Genomic DNA, 24,170 nt, shown 5'->3' with positions numbered 1-24,170 from the left:
TGAGATTTTTGAGCTTGAGAAATTCTTGTCTCGGGATTCGCGAGTTCTCGCATACCTGCTCCTAATGATTACGGTTCGATGGAATCAGTCTCGAGTATTCAATTATGGAACCAACGTTGAGCACGGGTGATCGAAGAATTCGAGATTCCGCGCGTTATTATGCGGTTCTTGTTATTACCGTCGCACCGTTGTGGCAATCGAGCCACGATAAAAGGCCACTCTACGTCGCTGTCGTATAATGAGTACCATTACGAACATCTCGAGTTGAATCGTGCCCGCTCCGGTCCCGTTCCGTTCCAGAAAAGTGCATTGTCTTTCTCATTAAATTACGCCACGCTAATGATCGTCCCGCGGCACGCTGTAATTTATATAACTGCTGGTAGTTACGTCTCGGTAATTCGCGACTGCCGATGACAGAGCAACGGAAGCGAAACGGCGAAAGTAGTATTGCCCCGTGCTTGTTCAGACGCGATCGAAATTCTCGATGATCGCTACTCGGCTATTCCCTTGGCAGATACGATTCGTATCGGGCGTGTCGTGATACGATACCTAGCGTCACGTATCGCGTATCATTATCCACGCGTTCTATTTCGACCTACAGAGTGTTAGGAAAGTCACGACAGGTACGCTCACCCGTGAACAAATCGTTTACTAAGCGCAACTCTCCGGGTTGATTCGTGTATCGTACGGTGTACGGGATACCGAATAGAGTGTCTTTGTATTTGTGATATCGTATCAAGATCGGTTGTTAATCAACGATTTAATGTAAGTAGTATCGAAAGAATTCTTATCAAATCGACGACTAGAAACGAACGATGAATTTAAATTCATCGATGTTATAGAATTTCTTTCGTTTTCCATTTACGACCGCTCAACGACGATAGCCTGCAAAGAGACTTTTCCAGGGCACCGTATGCTTTCTACACACGCTTCGAGGTCTGCGTGTATACTCTCCGGGGAAAAGACGTTCCGACCGTACGGAAATTGTACACCGAGGACATATTCGCGGTAGCGTAGCGCTTCGTAAATGATATTCTCCGCGTGTTGGTCCACGGCCGCGGGCAATTATTCACGAGCGAACGTCGTCGCGGCCATGATTTTCTATTCCCTGGCTCGCCGCGTTTCATTAGTTATCGCTGGACACCGTTCCCCGTGGTTGGTTGACTAACAATAAGACGCGGACCACCGAAAACACTTTAACATCAGTTAAAACCGGCGTACACGCCACGGCAAAACCATGCGCTTCGCTAACCAAGAAAACTTCGGCGCTACCGAGATATACTTGAAGAAACTTGAATAGCTTTGCGAGACGTAAATAAACGTGTGTACAAAGTTTGAAATTAAGCCGTCGCCGGTGAACTTTTAGGGCTTCTACCGTTGCAGACCCGTCGGTCTCAAAAAATAGCGAAGGAGTCACGTCGGCATCGTAAACCCCGTCGTTTCACGAATCCTTATCGCGGATATAACTTCTGTTTAACAGTTTAACGTCCTCGAAAAGTGCGCGTTATCAGACGAACGGAGAACAGATTAATTTCAGCTGGGTCTCTTTTCAGCAACGCGCCGGGCAATTACACCGGCGGGGGCCGGTTAATTAATCGCGCGATCGGTCGGCCGCCTCTGCATCGGCGAAAGCTTCGAAAATATCGGCGATATCGAAATCAGGTCGTAACTCCATTACGTGAAAAGATCCGCTATCGTTCCACGCTGGCTGTAAAACGGAACGCTCGTTCGCGGTGCTGCGGACATTCTGTTTTATGCCCCTTTGACAACACCCTGACGTAATTTTCCCGTACGCATTCGCGCAGTGCGAGAACGTCTCGCATAATGTTCGCGAAGCGATAAATACACAAAGCTCGAGAGAGATACTATCCGGCGTGTATCAAAACTAACGCGAAAGGAAATCTGGTATCGTTTTCATTGCATCTTGCGAGAGCAACACCAATCGAGTCGAAGAAACACAAACAATGGCGTGAATCGACTCCTGATCGCGAATCGAACCAACGAATTTTATTCATATTCCAGGTATTACCGTGATACATATGTATGAGGAGGCTAAACTCAGCTTTTCTATTGCTCTGTTACTCCTGCAGGCGAAGCGGTACGGTGAGCTCCAGATCGATCTAGCCAGGAAAAAGGGAGAATGAAGCTGGTTGGGTGATGGAACGGGGAGAATAAAGCGAACCGAAGAGAAAGCGAGCCAGAAGGGCGAGGGATATTACTTCTGCTCGTTATCGGTTAATTGGAATCACAAGATTCCCGATCGTTTCTGAGAAGCCTGAGTCTCTGTGCCGTCGCCCTTTCTCTCCGTCTTTCTCTTTGTACCGCGGCTTATCCCCGCGACTTACGACCGCGCCCGCGTCCGCGCCCGCGCAAGCTAACAGTCAGACGCGGAAGATGCAATTACCAAGCCAGTAACAAACTCGTTTGGCACGGTAACTGCAGGCACCGTGTTCAAACTGCAATCATGTATCAGCGCGATAAAGACGTTCCCGAACGGATTTCCTTCGGTTTTTAACGTCACTCCGTTTCCCCGTTGTTTGAACCGCTAACTGTTCGTATTTAACCGCCCGTCTGCGAAACTGACTTAATTTTACCTTCCGTCGAAATCGAGACATCTATCCGATCTTTCTCGATCTCTTAATTCAATAATAGCATAGATCGCGATATTTTATGCTTTCCTCGACCCATTATCTCTTTTTGCTCGACGACAGCTTCGCGAGCGAGCATTTTCATTAAACTACATGGCTGCCCAAGGTCTCGACGAGCAAGCTTAGATACGAGGAACGCGAAAGTTCACTTTACGTTATTAGGCATAGAATGCGTAGGTGTAACGACCAACCGCGTCAGGTTACGTTGTAACGTTTATTCGGTTACTTGCACGCATTACGTTTCTCATCCAACCATCTAAACGCTATCTAAATCGTAATATATTTTTTTAAGATGGACATTTTACTGCGGATGAAAAGTAATCCAGACCACGCGGTACGCCCAACCCGTCGATTCTTCTACCGTCCGATGATTAATTGAAATACCACGCTGCGACTCGTGGATTCACAACGTCCCGTCGATCTCATTGGGACTAATATATGGGGTAACGAAAAGGACTCGGTAACGACCGCGAACCAACTACTACCGTTTTTGTCCGCCTTTTTCCTCTGTTCCTTTTCGCTTCGTCGTTTCTTTCACTGATTTTTTTTAAAGAGAAATCCGCAAAGACAATGGGATCTCTCGTCTACAAAAACCGATATTTCCGTCGTCGGAACGACTGTACCGCGGCTTAACGATCGACCCGGAAAAGGAAATTTCATCTTCTCGCGGGGTGCACCCTTTTTCCGTCCTTTTTCGCTTCCCGACCACTCTTTTCCGCGACCCGCCTACCCCCTCCGCTCTACCTTTAGTCCTCGCCTTCTTATTTACCGCGGCAAATAACTCCTTTTGCGACGTAATAACGTTACGGTTATGTAGTCTCGCCGATATGCCGGTTCTTTATTCTATTCGAAGGGATTCGTACGGATCTCCATCCCCTTGTATGCTCGCCACGTTTCTCTCGGTTCTTGCCATCCCTCTCTCGCGTTGCGTATATTCTCGACTATCATCCGGGACAGCCTATTCGCCTTCCTTGGCACGAAGACAGAAACGGTCTCGGCCGAGATTCGGCCGATATTCCGCTGCGCCGTTGGAAATTGAACGATTTGTCGTATAAACGCCTTTGAGTCGTTTCACAACGACACGATTGATAAATCCGAACGTCTTTTCGTGAGAACGACGTCACGACTGCGCTCGTGCCGAGTTAACCTTTTCGATAGTATCGCCTAACCAGCGGATTCGCGGCGAATCCGTTCCAATCGCCGAAGGTACGCTGTTTCAGCCACGGTATTCGACGAAACGATAAATACTAACAAATTCATTCCAATAAATCGTTCCTGGTAAAAGCAGTACTTAACACGGTAAATGAAACTACTCGTAATCCGATTTTAAATAGCGCGCAGGCATAACAAAAAACCAACAAAGGGTTAATCGCAACTAACGCGATCCAAGCGGCGAACGTCCCACCCGCGGATCCTTAACGACGATTTACGGGTTAACGAGTTCGCGCTTCTCGAATTTCTCGGATGTTCGCATGATTCTCCACCCCCACGCGGCACCCCCGGAGTCTTGAGGTAACCGACGAAAGTTCACCCACTTACATTATCGTCGCGCCACCGCCGCCAGCCGCGAGTCGGTTCTTACGTTCGCGGGTGCCGCTAACTTTTTAACTAGTTGCAAATTAAAATTTAACTCGAGTGCGCCCACCTTCGTCACCGCCGCTGCGTTTCCGCGTACCTTCTCGTTTCCCGATGCCTGGAAAGGGAAACTGTTCAGCGACGAATAGAAAGAGTTTTCGAGAGTGAATTTAGAAAGGAACCAATGGGAGTGCTTAAAGTTACGAGGACAAGGGTCGATGATGTCCCTTCGATCATCCTCGCCTGCTCGGAAACCACGTGTTCTAATTCTTAAAGGTGCACCAATGCAAGGCATCTCACGAATTGGAGGTGAAAGAATTGTTGAACGTTCGTTCGTTGACCGAAACGAGGAATATTTGCTGAATTGTAAAGGTCGTTGCGCAGCCAGCGTTCCTACCGCGAATATTTCTATTCCCAACAACAACAATAGCGCTCCCGCGAGCAACCGGCAGATTTAGTTAGCCAGGCATAATGGACCCTCGGCGTACATAATTTTTCCTTCTGAATGCAACGGACGGGGTAACGAGACAGCCTGCTCTCGCGTACAACATTTCAATTGCCGCTCGACGTATCCCATTGTTGCCGCTGAACAGTCGACAACTTCGAATTCACCTCCTGCACCGGCCGCTGCCAGCCCCGGAATTGCAAAATAATTTCGAAACTGTCAGCAACGACTTTTTACAGCGCAGGCTCGTATTCGCTGATATTGCGCGGAGAGGGAAAGAACAGCTTCTGGTTAAGAGGAATATTTCACGAGTATGTCGTGTATTAAATGACTGTTCGCTACTCGAGACCTTCTTCAACGTTCGTCGAACGTGTTAATAAAACGTTGACTCGAGACGTCTCGCGATCCTTTCCAGGAATGATCTCTGTCTTCCTCCCTACGTTACCGCGTCAGACGCGCACAGTCGAGAGTAAATCGCAGGAAAGGGTATCGCAAAGAGAGAAGAAAAAGGTAGGTAACCCCTCTTGCGATGGGCCGAGGACAGGACGAACAAATTGCACTTCCCAGTCTCGTTAAAACAATGTCGTCGAAGAAGAGGAGGGGGGATAGAACAAGGGCCAGAGGAGGCCACGAATCGGGGAGAGGGAGGAGAGAAGTGGAGCGAGAGATAGGTGGCTCCCGCAGCTTCCAACGAAGCAGTATTCAGGTGAAAAGAGCTCTTCGCTCGTTAGCATTTAATTGAGAACCTCGCGAGGAGAGGACTCCGGTAACGACCGGTCGACCGGCTCGTTGAAATATTTTAATAATCTCTTGTATCGCGAACGGCGATTCGAATATTTAGCGACTCATTGGGGATGCGAACAAAAGAATACCGCTAAACCAATGAATCTTAATCACTGCATCGCGATGCGCCGCCCCTATTAAAGAATTGTTATGCTGGGAAAACGATCAACGACATTTCCAGATTCGTTCTCTCTAAACCAGCGGTTTCGTCGAGGTCGTACACACGAAACCCCCGTGCAACTCTAATCTTATGAATCGCGAAAGCATTCATTCCTGTGTTTCCACTACCGGTGAAGCTATAAACTACGCCACCTTTTGCATCCTCGTTGGATTGCAAGGCGACCTCGCGAGAAGTTGTGTTTCCCGCTTTGGAAAACATTGCTCTAATCTATGCCGCGTGGTCGAAAAGGTTAAGCACCGCTGCGCAGAAGTGCGACTCAACCGCCGAACAAGCGCGAGAACTCGCATTTCGGATCCAGCTTCGTCGGAGCAATTAGAGCGAAATTTATCGATTCGGAGTGCAAATCGGCGACAACGCGTCGACAGTCGTTACGGACCCGCAACGCATTATAATTTTAAACGACTGAATTTACATCGGCTCGGTTTCGTCGAACCCTCCACCCGTCGCGGTCGCCCTTCAACCGACAGAAATCGCGGAGTGGGTTCCGTCGATTCGAGTCTTGCGCGACCGACGAAAAGAATAAGGTATCGCGATTAATCGCAACGTCGGCGTCGATTCGATCGACCTGACCCTCATTCGCTAGCAAAGTGGACGACCGTTGTAACGAGCAACTTATATCGACCCGCGCGGCCTTCGAATTTTCCGGTCTAATGGAACGTGCCATTTAGGCGAGCACTTTGAGGCGACTCGTTTTTCTCCCGTTTCCTTTTTCACGTCATTACATCGACCTGCCCGACTACAACCTCTGTACAAGCTTCGCGCGGCGTATCGATGCACGCTTTCTTATTTACTTGTATCGTCTATGAAGTGGACAAACGCAGGTATCGTTGAAAAACATCTAAGAGAACCGACATACATGCGTATTTTACCGCGGTATAAGATTTCAATTTACACCACCCCTCTCCTCCTACCTGTTGGAACACCAATAAATTATTTTTATTCAAACTAGGAGACAAATAAGTTGGAAGCTTCGAATTCCGCGTCACCTGTTTTAGCACCGTATTTCACCAAGGTTGAGGAACTTCTTATCGCTGGGAACCGCTGGGGCTCGTTCATCATTCGTAAAACGATAATCAATTAATCGTACGCGGCCACGACCGCGGCGACTCGTATTTATTATTCAAACTTCTCGTACGAGAAATGAATTCTTTACGCTTCGGCAGGACCTCCACGATCGACCTATTTATCAGCGACCTTTTGCTCTCGTTACGACGGAACTTATCAAGCGTTGTAAAATGTACAACCGCTGGTTCGTTAATTTTTCAGCAATATTTATGCAACCCCGCCCAGCTTGTTTCCTCCTGCCTAGCTCTCGACGTATCTCGTCGATCTTGTTTTTTCCGCGGTGTTCCTTTACGACGCCGTTACGTCGTATAATAGCTGACGATTCCTCCCACCGCGTCATTTCTTTATTAAACGGCCAACGATGCGTCCCCCGCGCCCCGGATAATCGTTCTCGCGCGTTTCCCATTAATTTCCGTTCCCCACTCGAAGGCAAACCAAACTCCCGTTACTCCGTGAAAACGATTCTGCTGTTCCATAAAAGTGTCATTAACTTCCGCTAATAGGAATGCCCTTTGACCCCAACACAACGAGGAAACTTGACCTGCGGCCAGCGTTAACTACGTCGGCTTTGTAACCTGTTGTCCCTCGTTGATAGTCGCGCGTGTTTCCCTCGCCGTCTCTTGAATACGACCCTTGTACCATTAAGGGTTTTTTTCGTCTCAACGCCTCGAAAAATGGGTTACTTTGCGAATCTCTAGGAGAAAGTATAAGCCGGATTATCCTCGTATTTGGCACGCGTTCTTATTAATTATCGAGCAAAGTTTCATCCCTTTCGTCGATAGAAAATCGACGTAGAGTGGCGATAAAAATGCGCCATCGAAAAATTGATTCGTTCGTCAAATTGATCGCTACAGGTCGCCTTTGAATCGACATTTGAATTCGCCAAATACACTCGGGCAAACTTAGGCTGTCTCCGTCACCGTGTCGTGGTCCTTTTCGATGGATCAAGGTGACCTAGGTTCATTAGCTCACGACTGACGGTGTACAAAGTTTCTCGCTACGTTAAAGCGAATAGGGAGCGCTGCAAGGCCGTATCCCCCCGATTACGTTACGCTTACGGGACGCTTATACGTATCGTCTTTGGAACCGATCGACAAATATAGACGGAGTATCGTGTATCTTCGACGGCATTAACCGGGGTCCCTCTGCCGCGGATTTCACGACCGTCGGCTTCGTGTTTATACACACCGTTCGTGGAATGCGCGTCGGGTACCTGCTGCTATTTGCTGTTTGCAGTTACTCAGCCCTCCTATGTTTTCCTCCGTCTCATCCCTCCGTAGCCATCAGCGTCCCGTCTCTCGCGTGCTCGCTTCCTCCCGTCGCGTCGGCGTCGCCTCCGATCCCTCCGTTTCCCTCGGCACACCAAGGAATGCGCCACGCGTTGCCCCGTGCAAGCACGACGCAGCAACATACTGTGTACCGAGAGGGGGCCGGGGTGCACGGAGCGAGAAGACAGTCTGCTGAGAGGGATTTTATTATACGGTAGAACGGAGACCCGGGAGGAATATAACCGTGGAAATGCACAAATAATACGAAAGCCGCAAAACAGGCGGCAGTGATAGCATCGCGAACGCGGTGACAAGAGGGTGAAGGCGGACGGAAAGAAAACATGCCCTTGGCTGAAGGATACCTCCGTTCCCTACGCCCGCTTGTGTAACGAGTAACAAAACGAACAAATGTTTTTTATCGTCGCGTCGCGCGAAGGAAATCCTGCTTACGCCAGTCTTTTCTCGGCGACCGCCCCCCAAACGTCGGATCTCTAATTGCGAGGGCTCGTCTCGACGATCGTCGTTAAAAAGAGGTTGACAACGATGTCGCGAAACTTTTTACGTCATCGGTCTCGAATATATTCAGTTTTCTACCTATATAGTAGTCGACGTACCACGTTGCACGATTACTTGGTCAATGTGCATCTCGAATGAAACGAAAACTACCGGCCGTTCGAATGCTACATTCCGAACTGCGACCGAACGAAATCAATCGAACGAACGTGAAACGACAATATCGCTCTCCTGAAACGGTATTCCGTATGCGGAAGTCCATCGAGTGACCGAGCGTTTCGGTAGGTGGTTCAAGAGCCGCTTTTACGCCGCAGTAACGAGATATCTTAATCGAAATCATACGGTCAACGTCGGAGGAAGATGCGCTGGCGATTTTACGGTGGGCGTAAAAGTGTCAGAGGCAGAGAGGCGCGGAAGGTAATCCGGACGAGGGGAAATTGATCGACGTTCGTCAGCTCGCGCGAAGCGTCGAGATCCGCGAGAGGATCCCTTGCGCGCGAACGACCGATAAATTCAGGGTGCGCGAGCAGGGATCGCGCTGGATGGTTCAGGATGTCCGATCGCTTTTTTGATCGCGGAAGGTCAGGAGACAGCGATAGGCGGCTCGTCTGCTGTGTTTTCCCTTTTACTCGGTCTCACACTCGCGTGGGCGTACAGGGTCGAATAGCTAGATACACGGTTTCCCCATTATCGGGTGTTTACGACGACGACGGCGGGGGTGTAGGAGGTGGGATACACGACGAGGGTCGCATCGCCGCCGGTGGAGATCGCATCGGCCGCTCCGCATAATAACTAGGTACCACGCATTTACATTTTAATACGGCCACTCTGCATAGCGGATAAAAGGTATATACCCGGCGAGGATGAAATCACCAACCTCCACTGTAGCGTCATCGACACCCTCCGTATCGGCCATCTCGTTCGCGAAAATAAACCGGCGAACCAACCAAAATCGTTGCTCGGGATTCCAGCGATTTTACACGTCTCTTTGCTAACGAACGAGATAAACGACCGAATTTAATAAATTTTATAGAGAAACGAAATTCAAGTAATTCTACGCGTTCTAGACCACTACCGGGAAAGTTCTACTACAATGTTGCCAACTTTTTTGTTAGCTTCGTTCTTCACCGTTGTTGTTTTCATCGTCGCCTTCGCTCTCGAGAAAAATCCGCGCCGTGATTTTGCGACAAAGTCGATGCCGCAAGTTTTTACTCGTCTCTCCTCGGGCGTCAAAGGAGGAAGCGGACTTGTTATTAATGCAATTTGCCCGAGACGAGAGAAGCTGCAGTGTAAATTAAAAAGTGCGGGCACTGAGAGATATAAATCTCGCGTCTTTCATTAAGCTAAGACCAAGAGAAGAAGACACTTTGTTGTACAAAAAATATGCAGTTCTCTTATTTTTCCACTTCCGCTGGTAAGACGTTTAATTTGCCCTAAACGGTGAATTTTTTTTATTTGCTAGCTAGAAACAACACGCGCATTTATGCTTGCGATTTCGAATAGCACGAAATAAAAATTTCTAGCACAGCTCTTCCCGGCACAGTGATTTAGAGTCACCGTTGCAGGAATTTTAAACGTCGCGTTAATAAAAATTGGAGACTTTTCAATGGTCTCGCGGCGTACATCGTTGAAGTCGTTTTAAAATCGGTCGTGTATCCGACGAGATGAAAAACGTAACGTTCAAAGCAAAGAAACGGAATCGATCTCGAGATTTCCTTAACGACTCCACCTACGAGACGACAGTTTCCGCCATTCGATTTTTCTTCCGAAACGAGGACAGTCTCTCCATACATCCTCAAACTTTTCAAACCCTCGAATGGGACACGGTCGCCAGTACTTTATTAGTCTTTTTCGTTCCCTTTATCCCGCATGCGTACCCAGTTTAAGAGACATTTGCCGAGAAAAACTCCGCACGATGATAACCGGGAAGCCACTCCGCGACTGCTGAACATGTCGTCCGCTGCACAAGTTCCAACGAAACGCTCGCTGTCGGTCATAAATTACCCGGAACGAAAATCGAAGGAGCTCACCGTGTCCCCGAAGATTTTCTTGTATCGCGCCCCACGAATCGGGGTGTAACCAACTAGATGTCCATTAAGATAAACCGGGACCATGTTTAATGGCGAATCCAAACGTCGACAACAACGTTTGCTCGCGTCGTCGCGAGTGGGGTGAAGCCGTGGCAAAGAAGCAAGAAAATAAGGGCGCGATCGTTTCGTCCCCGTGGTTTATAGCGTTCTCGCGACGTATCCGAAATGCGATACTGCGGCTGGATAGGCCTTGAAAAATGTTCCGAAACAGGAAAGAGATAACCGGGTTAGCCGTTTCGTGGGAACAACATCCGATGAAGCGAAATCCATTCCGCTTGATAACAAATAAATAAAAAAAAAAAACAAAAAAAACCAGGGGCAGAGAACCACCGACACAGAAGCAAAAAATTATTAAACGCGATCGTATCGCTGCGTCTGGATCGATGCAAATGGCCCATAAATTTGTGAAATTACATTGAAAATCAATGCGGGAGGCTCGCCATTGCGAGACAGAGAGAACCGGCGCGAGTTTTAATAAAAGCTCCCTTCCCTTTTTGTCAACGAGCGCTGCTCTCAGCGATATTAAACCTCGAACTCGAACGCAACTCGCGTAGACCTGGACGATTCACGAGGTGAACGAGTCCAGATTTTCTTGACATTTTACAGAATGAAACGTAAAAAAAAGAAGAAATAAACGCGATACTCCAAAGCAGTATTTCACAAACTGCGGTCCCCGAACCCTCGACGGTTCGCGAACGGTAAGCTCTCGGATGAAGAGTGAAGACGCACCGAAGCGAAATTAGAAAAACACTCTCGAATCTAATTCTACGCGATATCCTATGATACAGAACCGAGGTTTGAATCAAAATTCCACGTGTAACATCGAAAACAGGATTCAAATAAAAAAAAAGAAAAAATAAACGAGAAACACATAGAGCTTAATACCATAATAACAGGAGAACCGTTCGATCGACCCATGTTTATCAATGAGAATCTAAGCGAATAAACGACGGGACGTCGATAACCATCGCGAGTGTACGGCCCGGGAGTTGTCGATCGCGCGCGAGACTATCGATTCGCGGGATCGATCCAGTCGTTTTCGAATCTCCCACAGCTGTCTCTCGCGTCCGTGCACGTTTTGTTATCCGCTCGATCGTTTCGGTTGTAATCGGTCCTACGGTCGCACGAAACAATGTTCATTCTCCTAGCGAGACCGTGCTGGCGAACGATGGAGCTGACGCTATTCCGTGGAATGGATGCTAGCACAGAGAATGGTGGTCCGTCGGTGCACGCATCCTGGCCACACACAGATATACAACCGTGATTTATTAGATGGGGATTCCAATTCGCGACCTCTACCTCGCCGTAGACCGCAGTCGAATTCGGTAAACATCTTCGATCCTCTTCGAAACAATTCCTCTCCGGAATCGGTAAACGTGTGGCGTCACGGAATTTCCGCGACCCTCCTCGCCACCCCCCGGGAAATACCATTTATTCGTACGGACGTCCGTCCGTTCGTCTAGGACGATTAGTGGCGAAACAATTACCGCGATACACGTGTTAGCAACATCGCATTACCGACGCGCAGTCTGTTACTCCGGCAATAGCGTCCTTAAATCGCGAACGTCGTACTCCTACGCAAACAAATAGAAATCGTTTGAAAATGTTTGAATCGCTTCGATATAATTTTTTCTAACACACGCGATGACAAACCGACGCTGCACCGGAGACAACAAAAGAAAAATCCTCGTTTCGCCTCGCGATACGCACAGCGGATATAACACAGAGCGCACGGGTACTTTCAAAGAGTATCGAACTCGTTTAATTGCTGTCGCGATTGTCGATAATTGCACATCCATCGGTTTCCGTAACAAGAAAACGAGCTAATAACCGTGGAAACGAACAACGATTGTATTTCGTTTCGCGAATATTCGCGAATATTCGCAGTTGTTATCGCGACAATTTATATTTAATTGGCGAGAAAGATTTGTGCTTTCTATGATTATCGTTAACCGTGAATATATATACGAAAGAAATTAATGATTATTCAAAGGGTAGCGTCTAACGAATAGAAAAATGGAATCGATGTGTTCGAGGAGAGCTTTCTTGGAATATCGCGCAAACAAGTAGAGCTAGGTCGACGAAAATTGAAAGGAGTCTCTGGGCGACCCGATAATTGCATCGAAACTGGTCGACGGGGAAAAAACAATACGAAGGAAGCACGATCGCCGTAGGGGGCCACTTTCGCGTCGCCCACGCCCTTACAATGTTTCGCTGCTACCCCTGCTAGCGGGGGAGGGGGGTGAAGGTTCTATCGGCCGATCGACTAGACGCCAAACGTTTTATTACGCCCGCGGCTGGCAATTTCGAGAATAAGCCATCACGGACATTGGGTGTGGAAATGAAAGGTGTCGCGGTGCCGGGTGTCAGTATAGGATGAAACCGGACGATGGGCCTTCGTGCGTGCCGCTCCCGCGAAAATATCGGTCTGGCAGCAGTGATTTATATGCCCGCAAGGTATTATTCCGCGGTAAGAGATGGCACAGCAGCTATCTGATTCCGTTATCACGGCGTCGTGTACGCCGTCTGTGGATTCCGCCTCGAAATAACAGCCCAGAGAAAATAACGTATTCCAGAGGTCTTGCGGCGTCCTCCGAGGGAACATACGTACATCCGTCCTCGTTCGCCTTTCGCCAACCAACCCTTTCCTCTTTTCATCCCTAACTGCGAAAGACGGAGGCCCGGGAAAGAGAACAATGCCCGGCACCGGTGCCGGTGGGTGCACACGGAAACGAAACGAAGTCGAGCCTCCTGGCCGCATACGTACACGGCCTTAAAAATTGAAATACGTTCGGTGCCCCCCAGGCGCTTTACCGGGCACGATAACAATGAAGATCGCGTTCATCCTACCTACGGAGTTAACCGTGCTTTATAGTCATCGATGGAGTTATTTCATTGCGTGAAATTTAAGGATTCTTTTTGTTTCAGAAATTGTATTTTCAAGATGGCGCGATAAATCGAGACTTTTCGATAGAAATAGATTCTAACGGTCGTGCAACACTTTTTACGAGCACGGGATTCTGCGATAATAGACAGAGACAAAAGAATTGGCCTCAAGCATGTCCTCTCTGAAATAGGATTGCAACTAAACCGAAACTTAAACTACTACCTCTGCGATCCGGATGGAAATTTATCGCCGATAGGTGAGATAGATGTGAGCAGAAAGGCTCCTGTAGGATCTATATACCATCGTAGATACGCACGCGTGAGTCAGCTATTAATACCCACAAATTATAAATAATGTCGCTGCCATGGCCACAAATCAACGTTTACCGTAATACCGGGCGTGGGGCTTTCGACTGGTCGGAGGATTAAGCGATTTTCGAGAGACGCTTACCTGTCGGTGGAGGGAAGATGAAGGGCGAATGGGGAGGCAGAGCCGATTCTACGTCCAGCTGCGATCGAAAACTGAAACCCGAGGGAGTGGATCTGCGCATAAACCCTTCCAGAGGAATGTACTACCTTTGTGCAGAATATTCTCTGACAATATCGAGGCTGCTGCGAGTAATATCGATATTCCTATCGCTTTTCGGTTCGCTGGAGCAAATCGCACGAAGAACAAGAGAGGATGTTTAAACGTCGCACAGTATGGTTTTAGCGATCTAGCGGGATAAAACTTATGTGGTCCAAAATGTGAGATTAAATTTAAATTAGCAGGGACAACGTAACCCTTTGTCCTTGGATATGTTTTTAAAGAACCCTATTTTACCAAGAATTCCGTGATGTTTTCTCGGCGACGCGACAGATAGGACGGCTCGAGGGGAAATTTCCAAACGAGTCGTGGATCTAGTAATTGTGGATCGATGTCCTTCGAGGAACGTCGTATTCGCAGAGGGTAGTAAATCCAAAATGCACGGTCGGACGAAGAATAAGAAACGGGAGTACCAAATAACCAGCGAGATGCCGTTGCACGATATTCGTATGCCTGCGTCGCGGATCTCGTCTCGTTGTCTTCGTGCAGCGACGCGGTGCGCTGGCATCGGGCACCGCGACGCTCCGGAAAGCGAGAAGGAGCGAGGAGTGCCCCGTCAAACAGATTGAAATCAACGGGAAGCGACTTCTATTTTCTCCTCTGCACTGTGCCGGAGCCAGATCTGAAATGAAAATCTGCGGCCCCGCGAGCGAGGAACCGCAAGATAATTCAGAAAGAGGAACAGAGAGAAAGGGTGATAGGGCGGTGGGGACGAGAGAAGAAAGGGGAGCGCCCTTGTACATGCTCCTTCACGGATTTCAAGCATTCCGTCAGGCTGATTAAAACGTCCCAGTACAACGTGACCGAATGACGAATTTCATTTTCGAGTCGAATATGCTTGCACCTCGTCCTGTCGTGCTTGGGGGCTTTCAATTTGCAGCCCGCAAACGTTTCGATATTCAATTAACGATTTTATATTATGTCCAATTACGGTACTTTCCGAATAGATATTGGGTTTAATATTTGCATCAAACTTTTGTTATCCCATTTTTTTTTTTTACCAAGTTTTTAAAATTAAATAAGATCCCGAATGAACGATTATTCCTCGATGATTAAGCGCGAATTCTACTAACGCGACTAAAACGAAAAGCAAGCGCTATTTATCGTTTCGGTATGCGCGATCGCGCGTCATCTTTCATGGCCGAAGCGAAACGAATCGAAAAACAAAACGAGCCGGAACGAACCGGAAAAGAAACATGAAAAAACTTTTCCGCTATCAGATAGAATTGTAGCGTGGCAAAAAATACGAGAGAAAAGGGAGCTTTAGCTCGCGCGAATCTGCCTGGTAAGCGTTTTTTCCCTGAATCTGACCCAGGGAAAGGGGGACGAAGAGAGAGGGGGCAACGGTAGAGTTACGGGAGAAAATTTTATAGGTATAATCCGGTGTCGGTTCGGAGACGGAAATTTAGAAAAAAAGCTCAGCTTCGAATCCCGACGCCCTTATGCCTGGTAAATCGTTCTCCACCCTTCGATATCCGTGAACTTACAAGTTTCGCTACTTTCCCAGCGAAATATGTTATTCATCGTGTTCCAGCATATTTTTTTTCACCCTCGTATCTACTTTCGACTTTCATTTCCTAGCAGTAGGAACTTTCGATTAAATTTTCACAGAGAAACTCTCGCGCGCGAGAGTAACGCTCGCCCAAGTAGTCCGAGTAATTTCAACCGAACGTCTCGATCCTTTGAAGCGACTCGCTACGACTAATGTAACCCGTGCATATTCAAATCCGCGAGTCACGGCGTACCGGGTGTTCCACGGTACATTTTAAATTTGCGATCAACATTTTCTAGCGCAATCTGCAAATTGTACTCTCTGGAAAAGTTTCTTGTAGCCCCAGCAAATACCGGGACAAAGCAAAGTTTTAAGCTCGGAGCTTTCCGAATTTCCGTCATTATTCTGAAAGCAATTTCATGCCACACGAAACGCACTTTGGAAAATTCTGTTCGAAGGACCCAGCTGCGATTACTATAATCGTAATAAACATCATACACCCGACTTGCTCGGGTCGAGACGAAATGTACACGCTTAATCCGCGTTTGACGCACGCTAGCCTGTTGGCTAGGCACATACGAGCGTGCGATATTGCGCCAAACCGAGCAATTACTGTCGGTAATCTCGCTAATAGAATTCCAATATGCGTGCCAATTGAACCGAAGGCGCCGTGTGCCCGTGCGGGCGTGAATGTGCAGATTGTTCGCGCACGACGAAAGCCGTGACACGATTCTGCCATTAACTGTAGTCTCGATGTACCTGCCTTTGCTTCTATACCCTGTACTACGTACAGCATGCTAAACGTAAGACTGGCGCGTCTCAAGCTGACCGTTGAATTTGGATACAAACAAAGGCGAAAGAAAAATGAGGAAAGAAATGCAAACTCGGTCAATTACTCGTTCCCGCGAAACATGGAGTACGAGAAGTCCCTAAACACGCCACGATTACTATTTATTTATTTACGTAAGAATCATTAAAGGCTTCATGATCAACCAAGACTTCAACGCGAATCAAAACTTCAATACCAACCGAGGCTGTCAAAATCATTTGCTATAAGATAATGTCAGGCGCTTGTCTAATTGAATAAAAAGTGCATTACGCCTTTTACAACTGTTACCTAAAACGCGGCACAACGGACAGAAAATAAAAGTAATTGCAGAGTCTGCGGCGAATGCACAGCTGCAATGGTATCAAGGAACGAGGTGATATACGAGAGACTCGAATGGGATCCTCCCTCGTTAATTGGACTCGGTACGATGATGCTGCCGCGCGAATTGTTCGCCACGAAATTACCCCGATATCTCGTCGTCGTCGTCGTAGTCGTTTTGTGCGGTGCTGCAGCGTTATCTGGGTCCACGCGAATTTTCTTTCTACGGAGTCGTTGTAACTAGAAATCGCGGTTGAACTGTCAACGCGACACCCTACGTGAAATAAATCAACGCTACATCCGGTCACGATTATGGTTCGTCAGTGATCAATGACGAAGTCAAAAACGAGTTGTCCTAAAATTTAAACGTCAAAAAATCAACGTGGTCTGTTTACCCCAAAACTAATTTGGAGAAGCTCGAAAGCGTCGCGTGTACCGTGCAAATTATTGATCTTATCGGACCGTAAAATAAATTTCACGCCGATTCATTGGACGATTACATTTAATTGCGTCCAATTAAATCGCCGTTCCAATTAAAATCGACGCGAACACGGAGGACTCATTACGATTTATCGAGCCAGCGATAACGATCCTACTCGCTTGTTATAGTTGATGGAAAGGACTTGCAATTCATAATTTCGGGAAAATGATTTTCGAACGTTCTACGAGTCAACGAAGAGGAGACTTCGGGTATTAACTATCGTAAACTCTTTAACGAGGAGATTAACCTTTCCGAATTTAGAATATTCTAAACTGGGTAATCACTGGGTAAGAATCAAAGAAACACTAAAAGAAATTTTTTGCGAAACTGAATACATTTGCGTTACGTTGGTCGATTACCTGCTAAAAGGCCTATCGTAAATTAAGAAAACTAATACATTTTTATTTAATTTGAAATTACACAAACACACCTTGCCCAACTCGTATATGTTCCTAAGAAAAATCAGTATATGTTTACAAACGATTTCTCAATTTTCATTGCATATTAGTAAACAAGTCGACAGTTCATTAACTAGTCGGAGGAGATTCACCATTGTCATACTGGCTCTTATTCCTCAGCAAGTATCCAGCTAGAAAGCTAATAGGATCCGCAGGTCTCTCCTTGGCTAAACTCGACAATGCCTGTAGCAGAATTGGAACTACCGTCTGATCCAAGTACTGCCTAGTCGGAAGGGATTGCAATTCGACCCGTGATTTTTTTGGCGGTACACCTGTCAAATCGGAGTCCTTGTTCATAGCTAGTATCCTCTGTAATCATAAAGAACAATGCAAAGATTAATAGGAGCAGATCTACCACTTGTTTTATACATCTGCTAATGCTTTTGATCAAAATTGTCGAAACCAGACGAGAATTCTTAGTTCGAGCAACATTAAACAGATACGCTAACCTAGATTCCAATAATATATTCGTATGACATCGATAAATACAATTTCCGAAATTGCCACAACAGCTGTCAATCAGATTGGCGGGAACCGTCGAAATTGTAACAAACAAACGACACACTGTTAATTTTTACGCGCACAATTAATCCTACGACACGAGAACATACGATTAACGTTGACATTTTGCGAAATATCGGTCGTACGAATGAACTGTAATAGCGCGAAGGTGTCTAGGAGGTTACGCGCTAGATTTATAGGTTATCCGACTTACTTGCGCTGCTTCGCTCACGACATTGGTGAGGGGTTGTGCTGGTGTCACTGGCTCGGTTCTTTCCTCCGTCGGGTTTTCTGTCGTCAGGAGAGCGATAAATTAATCAGCATCGTAAACGCAACGAATTCTTGTCCGAAACGTATTGCCCAATGCAACCTATTAAACTATAAAAAGCAAAATAAACGGATACATACCACCGCCGGACGCCATCGTGCAAACAAATGATGGTACCAACTATGGCGACTTATCACCGCACGAGCGCTATTCAAATGTTACCACATACGCGAAACTCGAGAAGTTTCTCATTTCCAAAAATTCTACAAATTGCTTTTGTATTATCGAAGATTTAACATTAACGAATCTTAAGATAATTTGACTGAGTTCAATTAGATCTTGAAAAGTTTGATTTAATCAACTAAAGTTCGCGTCGCTTACCTTTTTCATACGATAAGAAATTAATATTTCTGACAGAAAAAGTAATGTACGTATCCATAATTCGAGACTTCCACAAATGCGAGGCTGACTGGTCCACTCTGTAATAGGGCCGAGGCATCTGATAACATAAGTAAGATTTTTTTTTTTACTTTTATTTATTTAACGTAAAGTTAGACGCTACGACTTTGGTACAAAAACATAAAACAGTGGTACTGAGGAAATGGTGTACTGCGAGCGGATCCTCGAGTCTCCACGAACACGGACAAATACGAGTATCGTTGTATATGCGAGAATACAAATTTACGACCAATTTAAAGGCGAGCACAGAGCGCAACACAAGTGTATAAATTACGAAAACGTCCCGACTCTGTTTGCAAACCGAAAGATAAGACGACACGCGTCCCGCTGAAGGAGATGCTCGAAGAACCGCCTCGCTTGTTGTACGAAACGAACATCCAATATCATCCAATGAATAAAGCATAATATATGTATAATGTATAACGCGGACGGCGGCACCGACCGTTTGTTCACAGCATCTTCAAAAAGTAACGTTAAACCTTGCGAAGGAAAACGATTCCAGATTGATCACACAAACCGTAACGACAAACGAGATTATTCTCGGATCGACAAATAGAAGAAAAAGCTAAGCGACATTTCGCGGACATCACGTTTTCATTTCCTTCTTAATTAATGTCGACCGTCGCGCTCGAGCAGACGCGACGTCGATCGCACGGCTAATAATATCGAATAAGTTAAATATTTTTCGGTCTCTCTTTCATCGCAGTTAAATTTCAAAAGCTTCAAAAGCGAAAAGCTCCGCGAGCGTTACGTGAGTAAAACGTGATATACATCGTAAAAGGTGAATTGGATATGGCTACATTTAATGTGGTAGAGCGCGATCGTAACACATACACGAGACACGAGACTTTGCGCAGCCTTTAAAATCACATCGATGAGTAAAAGTGCGTCGGCGTGCCGAGTCGTAGCCAGCGAATACGAACGAAGGGTTAGGAGATCCTCGATCGTAGAAAATAAGAAACGGATCGTTCACGGCCGAAGCACCCCGGCGTTGCTCCGTCGTCCACGACGGTCGCATTTCTTCGACCGTGACACTCTCGCGACTGGTGTACAACTCGTGCATCGCCTCGGCAAATAAATGCGACACCTAGACATACCTACTTACAACGTATGCATATGAACGTCAATGTATACATATATATATTTATATATTTGTATATATCTAAATAGTGTTGTGATAAAAACCAACTATGAGACACGCGCCGTAACCGTATCCGGGCGCCACGTCGAGGAACAAATCTCGAGTATTCGAACGATACTTGGCGGTTCGTGTTTATTATTTACTTTCTGCTATCGAGGGCGCCCTGTCAAATCCGTTGGCCCATCAAATTACTTTTTCATTTGTTATTCAACGATGCTCGACGCGTCACCGTTCAACGAAAGCGAAAGCGAAACGGCGCAACCTCGCGACCGTATCCGTCCGGCTTAAATTCTACTTACGTTTAAATCGGTACTTGTTGCTCGAATTGCTTACACGTTATAATATCATCGTCGCATTATCATTAAATTCACATACGTCATAATTGATCGAGATTAGCTTGCGGAATATATGTGTGTGTACAGCGGACTAAATATCGTATAGGATGATTAAAAAATCGACAGCGAGCGTGGTGTACTTCCTTGCTTGCATTCTATTTACGTTTCAATTATTCGGTTTTTCTTTTTTCACTCGCGGTGTGATCATGGTGTCTAATCGGTTCAAATTTTGTTTCATCGTGTTTCTCCAATGGGTTTATGGAATTTTATCGTGCTGCGTTTCTTCCTGCGGATAGTCGATCGGCGTGTCACGAGAATTTTCGTTCGACTCGCCCGACGAAAAAACAGGTATTCGGCAAACGCCACCACGGCATCGATGCGAGCTCGTATGTTACCAATTCGGTGTTATCGCGATTGCAAAAACAGCGCTCCGAGACTTGCTCTCCGCGACGTCGAGACTCAAGATCGTCGGTCACCGAAAATGGGGTACACAACCTTCGTTACGAAATTATAAATCGTATGTATATATATATATATATGTATATATGTATAATATCATTATATATATGTATGTATAATATCATATGCCTGCGGGGAGCGGCAGTGTGGCACAACCATGACTTAAAAAAGCGAATAACTAATGTATTATCTCGTGTTTACTTCCCGTGACTCGTGGGCGCCTGAAAGCGACAATCGTAACCTAGAACAACTCGCGAAGACCCCCGTGTGATAATTCACCGTCGCCGAGAGCACGCGTCGCGGGCCGGATTCTTCGTCGCGTTCTGAAACGTCCGCGAACGTGCCGGGTGTGTTCGCCACCGTCCCAACGGGAATCGAGTCTCGTTCACGACAGTTCGATTACTACGATATCGTACGTACGTATCGTTACGAGCAACGACGCGACAAAGTTGCCACACGCGTAAATGATCCATCTTCGTCCATATCACGGCAGTCAATATAAATTTGGCAGTTTCGTAACCTGGCCTTATAGACGGATGGAACGAACAACGAATGAGAGATGAAACGATCAACGAGGAAAACGCGAGATTTAAATAGAAAAAGGCCAAAAATTGTGTAAAACGATATGGTCGCGGACGAAGAGGAGAACGCGTTCCCTTCGGGAGGCGGCTGTCGTCGCCGGCCGTAACGCTGACTTTTTACGTGTAAATTGTTCGACGAGCGTACGCTTTATGTAAAATGGACCGAATCTAATCTACTCGCGACGATGGTAACTTTTTAAATCGTAAATCGTTGCAAATTGGACCGACGACAGCACCGGGGGAAGAGATGACGTGCGCACTCGTTCCGCTCCTCTCGAGTCTTGGGCTGCCGGCGACGAGAGAGACGGAAGACCACGGAAGATGATTTACAGGTTACACTGCCACAGTATCGTAGGGTGTGAGGAGTCCCCCGTGACCGCCGTGGCCGGGGCCGGTTTGCCGGCTGGGGGCTTCGTTTCTGCAACAGGGAGTTTCAATTGTTAATCGTCGTCGCGCGTGCCCCTGGCGCGCAGGTACCTGTTACTTCAACGGCATTCTATCGCTATCGCCACGTGCAGACGTTTTCGTACGTTCATCGAACAAATACGACTGCTACGCATCTAAAGAACAGCAACTAAATGAACCTGCACGTGGTATCATCGGCGCATGCATTAGCTGGAATCGCGAGTAAATTAAACGAGGCGAGTCGTAAATACGACAATTAAAAAACGTATTCGTAGCGGTGGTTAGTGGTTAGTAGCACCAGCAGCATGGACAGCAGGATCTGTAGCAACGACGGGACAGCGACAGCTGTAGCGAAAAGAAACTCGGTACCGATCGAGAGTCGGGTACACCCTTCGCGTCATCTATTAAAAAAAAAAATTAGTGTCAACTACGAACATCATACATGGCATGTATTCACCGCAATCGCATGCAAACACACGTTGGTTTAGTAAGCGCTTTCGACCCAGGTAGAGATCTCGTTGATCGCGTGAAGCAACGCCGTCGAAGCATCGACTGACCTAATCTCGTGGCCACATAAACTAACTAAAAACAGATGATAACGCAACTTCTAAAGCTTTTCAATATCGTCTCTAACGCAACCGTCGGTCACGAGAATGCGCCCTGCGTTGTTAAGTATTGATTATTGTCTAACGGACTTACGGCTTCCTGCGTAAAAAGTCATGAAACAAGAAAAAAGTCAGAGATACGTTAGACAGATCATCGAAAGGTTATTCGAGAGTTCTTAGCGGAACCACCGTGCACTCGATCACCACTATTATCATTTTTAGAAGGTACACACGAACGTACGTGACTCGAATTAGATTCGACAATGCCAATGATGGACATCGACAGACAACAATTCCGCAAAGAGCAGGTCTGGCAAAGACTACGGAGAGTCGAGATCAAAGATCGTCGAACGGTATAAAGTCGAAGCGACTAACGGAGAAACGGGCCAATTTACTATCGAGAATGTCAATGACAGTTTTCGAGGCAAGAAATCGCTCGAGACACAGCGGCAGGAACGGTGAAACGTTATATGTATACAATCGTTCACCGTTAACCAAACTCACTCGATCTCTACTGACCTCTCTATGAGTTTACGCATCTCCTCGGTGGTCATGCCGTCCTTGCCGCGAGCATTCACTGAAATAGAAAAACACACGGCACGATTGACACAACGGTAAACTACTACGACGACACGTAGCATGCAAAATCGTGGAAGCTAACGATTAGATACACAGACTCCGGAGCGAGTCTCGTTCATTCTTGTACGATGTGACTCGCTCGGCATGCCTATTCGCCTACTGCGCTAGAGCGAGCAACGGGAGGAGACCGAGAGCGAGTACCACTCGGCGAAGACGAATTCGAACACGAATCGGAATCGAGAACAAACGGTTACAGCCGATCCTTCCGATCCGGATTCTCGTGCACGTCGACTCGCTTCGTAAATCGGTCCTCTCGTCCCCCACTCGATCACGGTTCTTTCTACTGACCGCCGTAGTTGCGGTTCACGAGTTGGTCGCGATCACACTCCGCCTCGCTGATCTCGTTGCTCTCCTTGCTGTCGTTGAAGCTGGAATTGTTCTGGTCGTGGTTCCTTGGCGGAGGTGGTGGTGGTTCGGGTGATCCAGACATAGGAATGTTGCGGGCCGATCCTACGCTACGGCGACCAACAGATCCGCGGGATCCGTAATGATCGTAAGGAGCACCGTACTGTCCGTATTGCGAGCCGTATTGATCCTCTTCCGGAGCACAGTTTGCCGGGTCGTCGTATTCGGGGGAGAAAACGTTGTGAGTTCCGCTGCCGCCTCCTTGGGATGGTACGCGCGAGTAGCGACCGTTTTGACGTGGCTGAGATAAACAAGTTAACGAATGATCAAAACCGTTCTCACGTATAATCCGAATGGTCGAATTACGCAGAAACGTTCGCGATACCATAGACTGAGATCCGGAGCGGCTGTGAGCAGAGGCGTTGGTAGGATGGCCAACGGGTGGTCCCATAGTGCCAGAGTGTCCGTTTCCTGGATGAGGGAAAGTCTGGAATTGCATTGCCTTGGTGGGGTCCATTTCCTCGCGGAATCCAAGAAGATGGAAGGTGGCGTACGGGCAAATCTCATCCTCCATGCCTGAAAGAAACGATTGCTCAGGGTAGACACTGCCGTTGTGGACTGAGTCAAACTAGTCTATTTATCGTACAAGATTATCTCGGTGCATCGAGGACATTGCGCTCCCCTTTCTCTCCTCGGCCAAACGCCTCTGGAACACGAGACAATCTTTCGCATGCAACCACCAAGTAATCGTTACGATCGTTGAGTACCTACGTATCGCATTCCTATGCGTTCCTCTGTTATTATTTTTGCTCTC

General features: G+C 47.1%; 2 protein-coding genes across 13 annotated transcripts in view; both read right to left on the bottom strand.

The window, feature by feature from the left end:
• Positions 1-17,461: 17,461 nt before the first annotated feature.
• Positions 17,462-18,609, bottom strand: LOC128877556 (protein dpy-30 homolog). The gene is made up of 3 exons (XM_054124955.1): positions 18,528-18,609; positions 18,334-18,410; positions 17,462-17,927 (listed from the first exon to the last, which is right to left on the bottom strand). The coding sequence occupies exons 1-3, from the start codon at positions 18,541-18,543 to the stop codon at positions 17,688-17,690; spliced, it is 333 nt and encodes a 110-aa protein (XP_053980930.1). The 5' UTR covers positions 18,544-18,609; the 3' UTR covers positions 17,462-17,687.
• Positions 18,610-20,500: 1,891 nt separating this feature from the next.
• LOC128877554 (cell adhesion molecule Dscam2) overlaps positions 20,501-24,170 on the bottom strand; it is a 53,871-nt gene continuing 50,201 nt past the window's right edge. For all 12 annotated transcript variants that reach the window (XM_054124948.1, XM_054124946.1, XM_054124942.1 and 9 more), the window contains 4 exons: positions 23,742-23,932; positions 23,300-23,657; positions 22,892-22,949; positions 20,501-21,780 (listed from right to left, as the gene is read on the bottom strand). In XM_054124948.1, the coding sequence (XP_053980923.1) occupies positions 21,696-21,780; positions 22,892-22,949; positions 23,300-23,657; positions 23,742-23,932 (692 nt within the window). In that variant the 3' untranslated portion in view covers positions 20,501-21,695. The remainder of the gene's footprint in view (positions 21,781-22,891; positions 22,950-23,299; positions 23,658-23,741; positions 23,933-24,170) is intronic.

This window comes from Hylaeus volcanicus, chromosome 5 (genome assembly GCF_026283585.1).
Source record: "Hylaeus volcanicus isolate JK05 chromosome 5, UHH_iyHylVolc1.0_haploid, whole genome shotgun sequence".
NCBI lineage: Eukaryota > Metazoa > Arthropoda > Insecta > Hymenoptera > Colletidae > Hylaeus > Hylaeus volcanicus.
The sequence above is the reverse complement of the archived record's forward strand: the minus strand, read 5'-3'. Positions and strand labels throughout refer to the sequence as shown.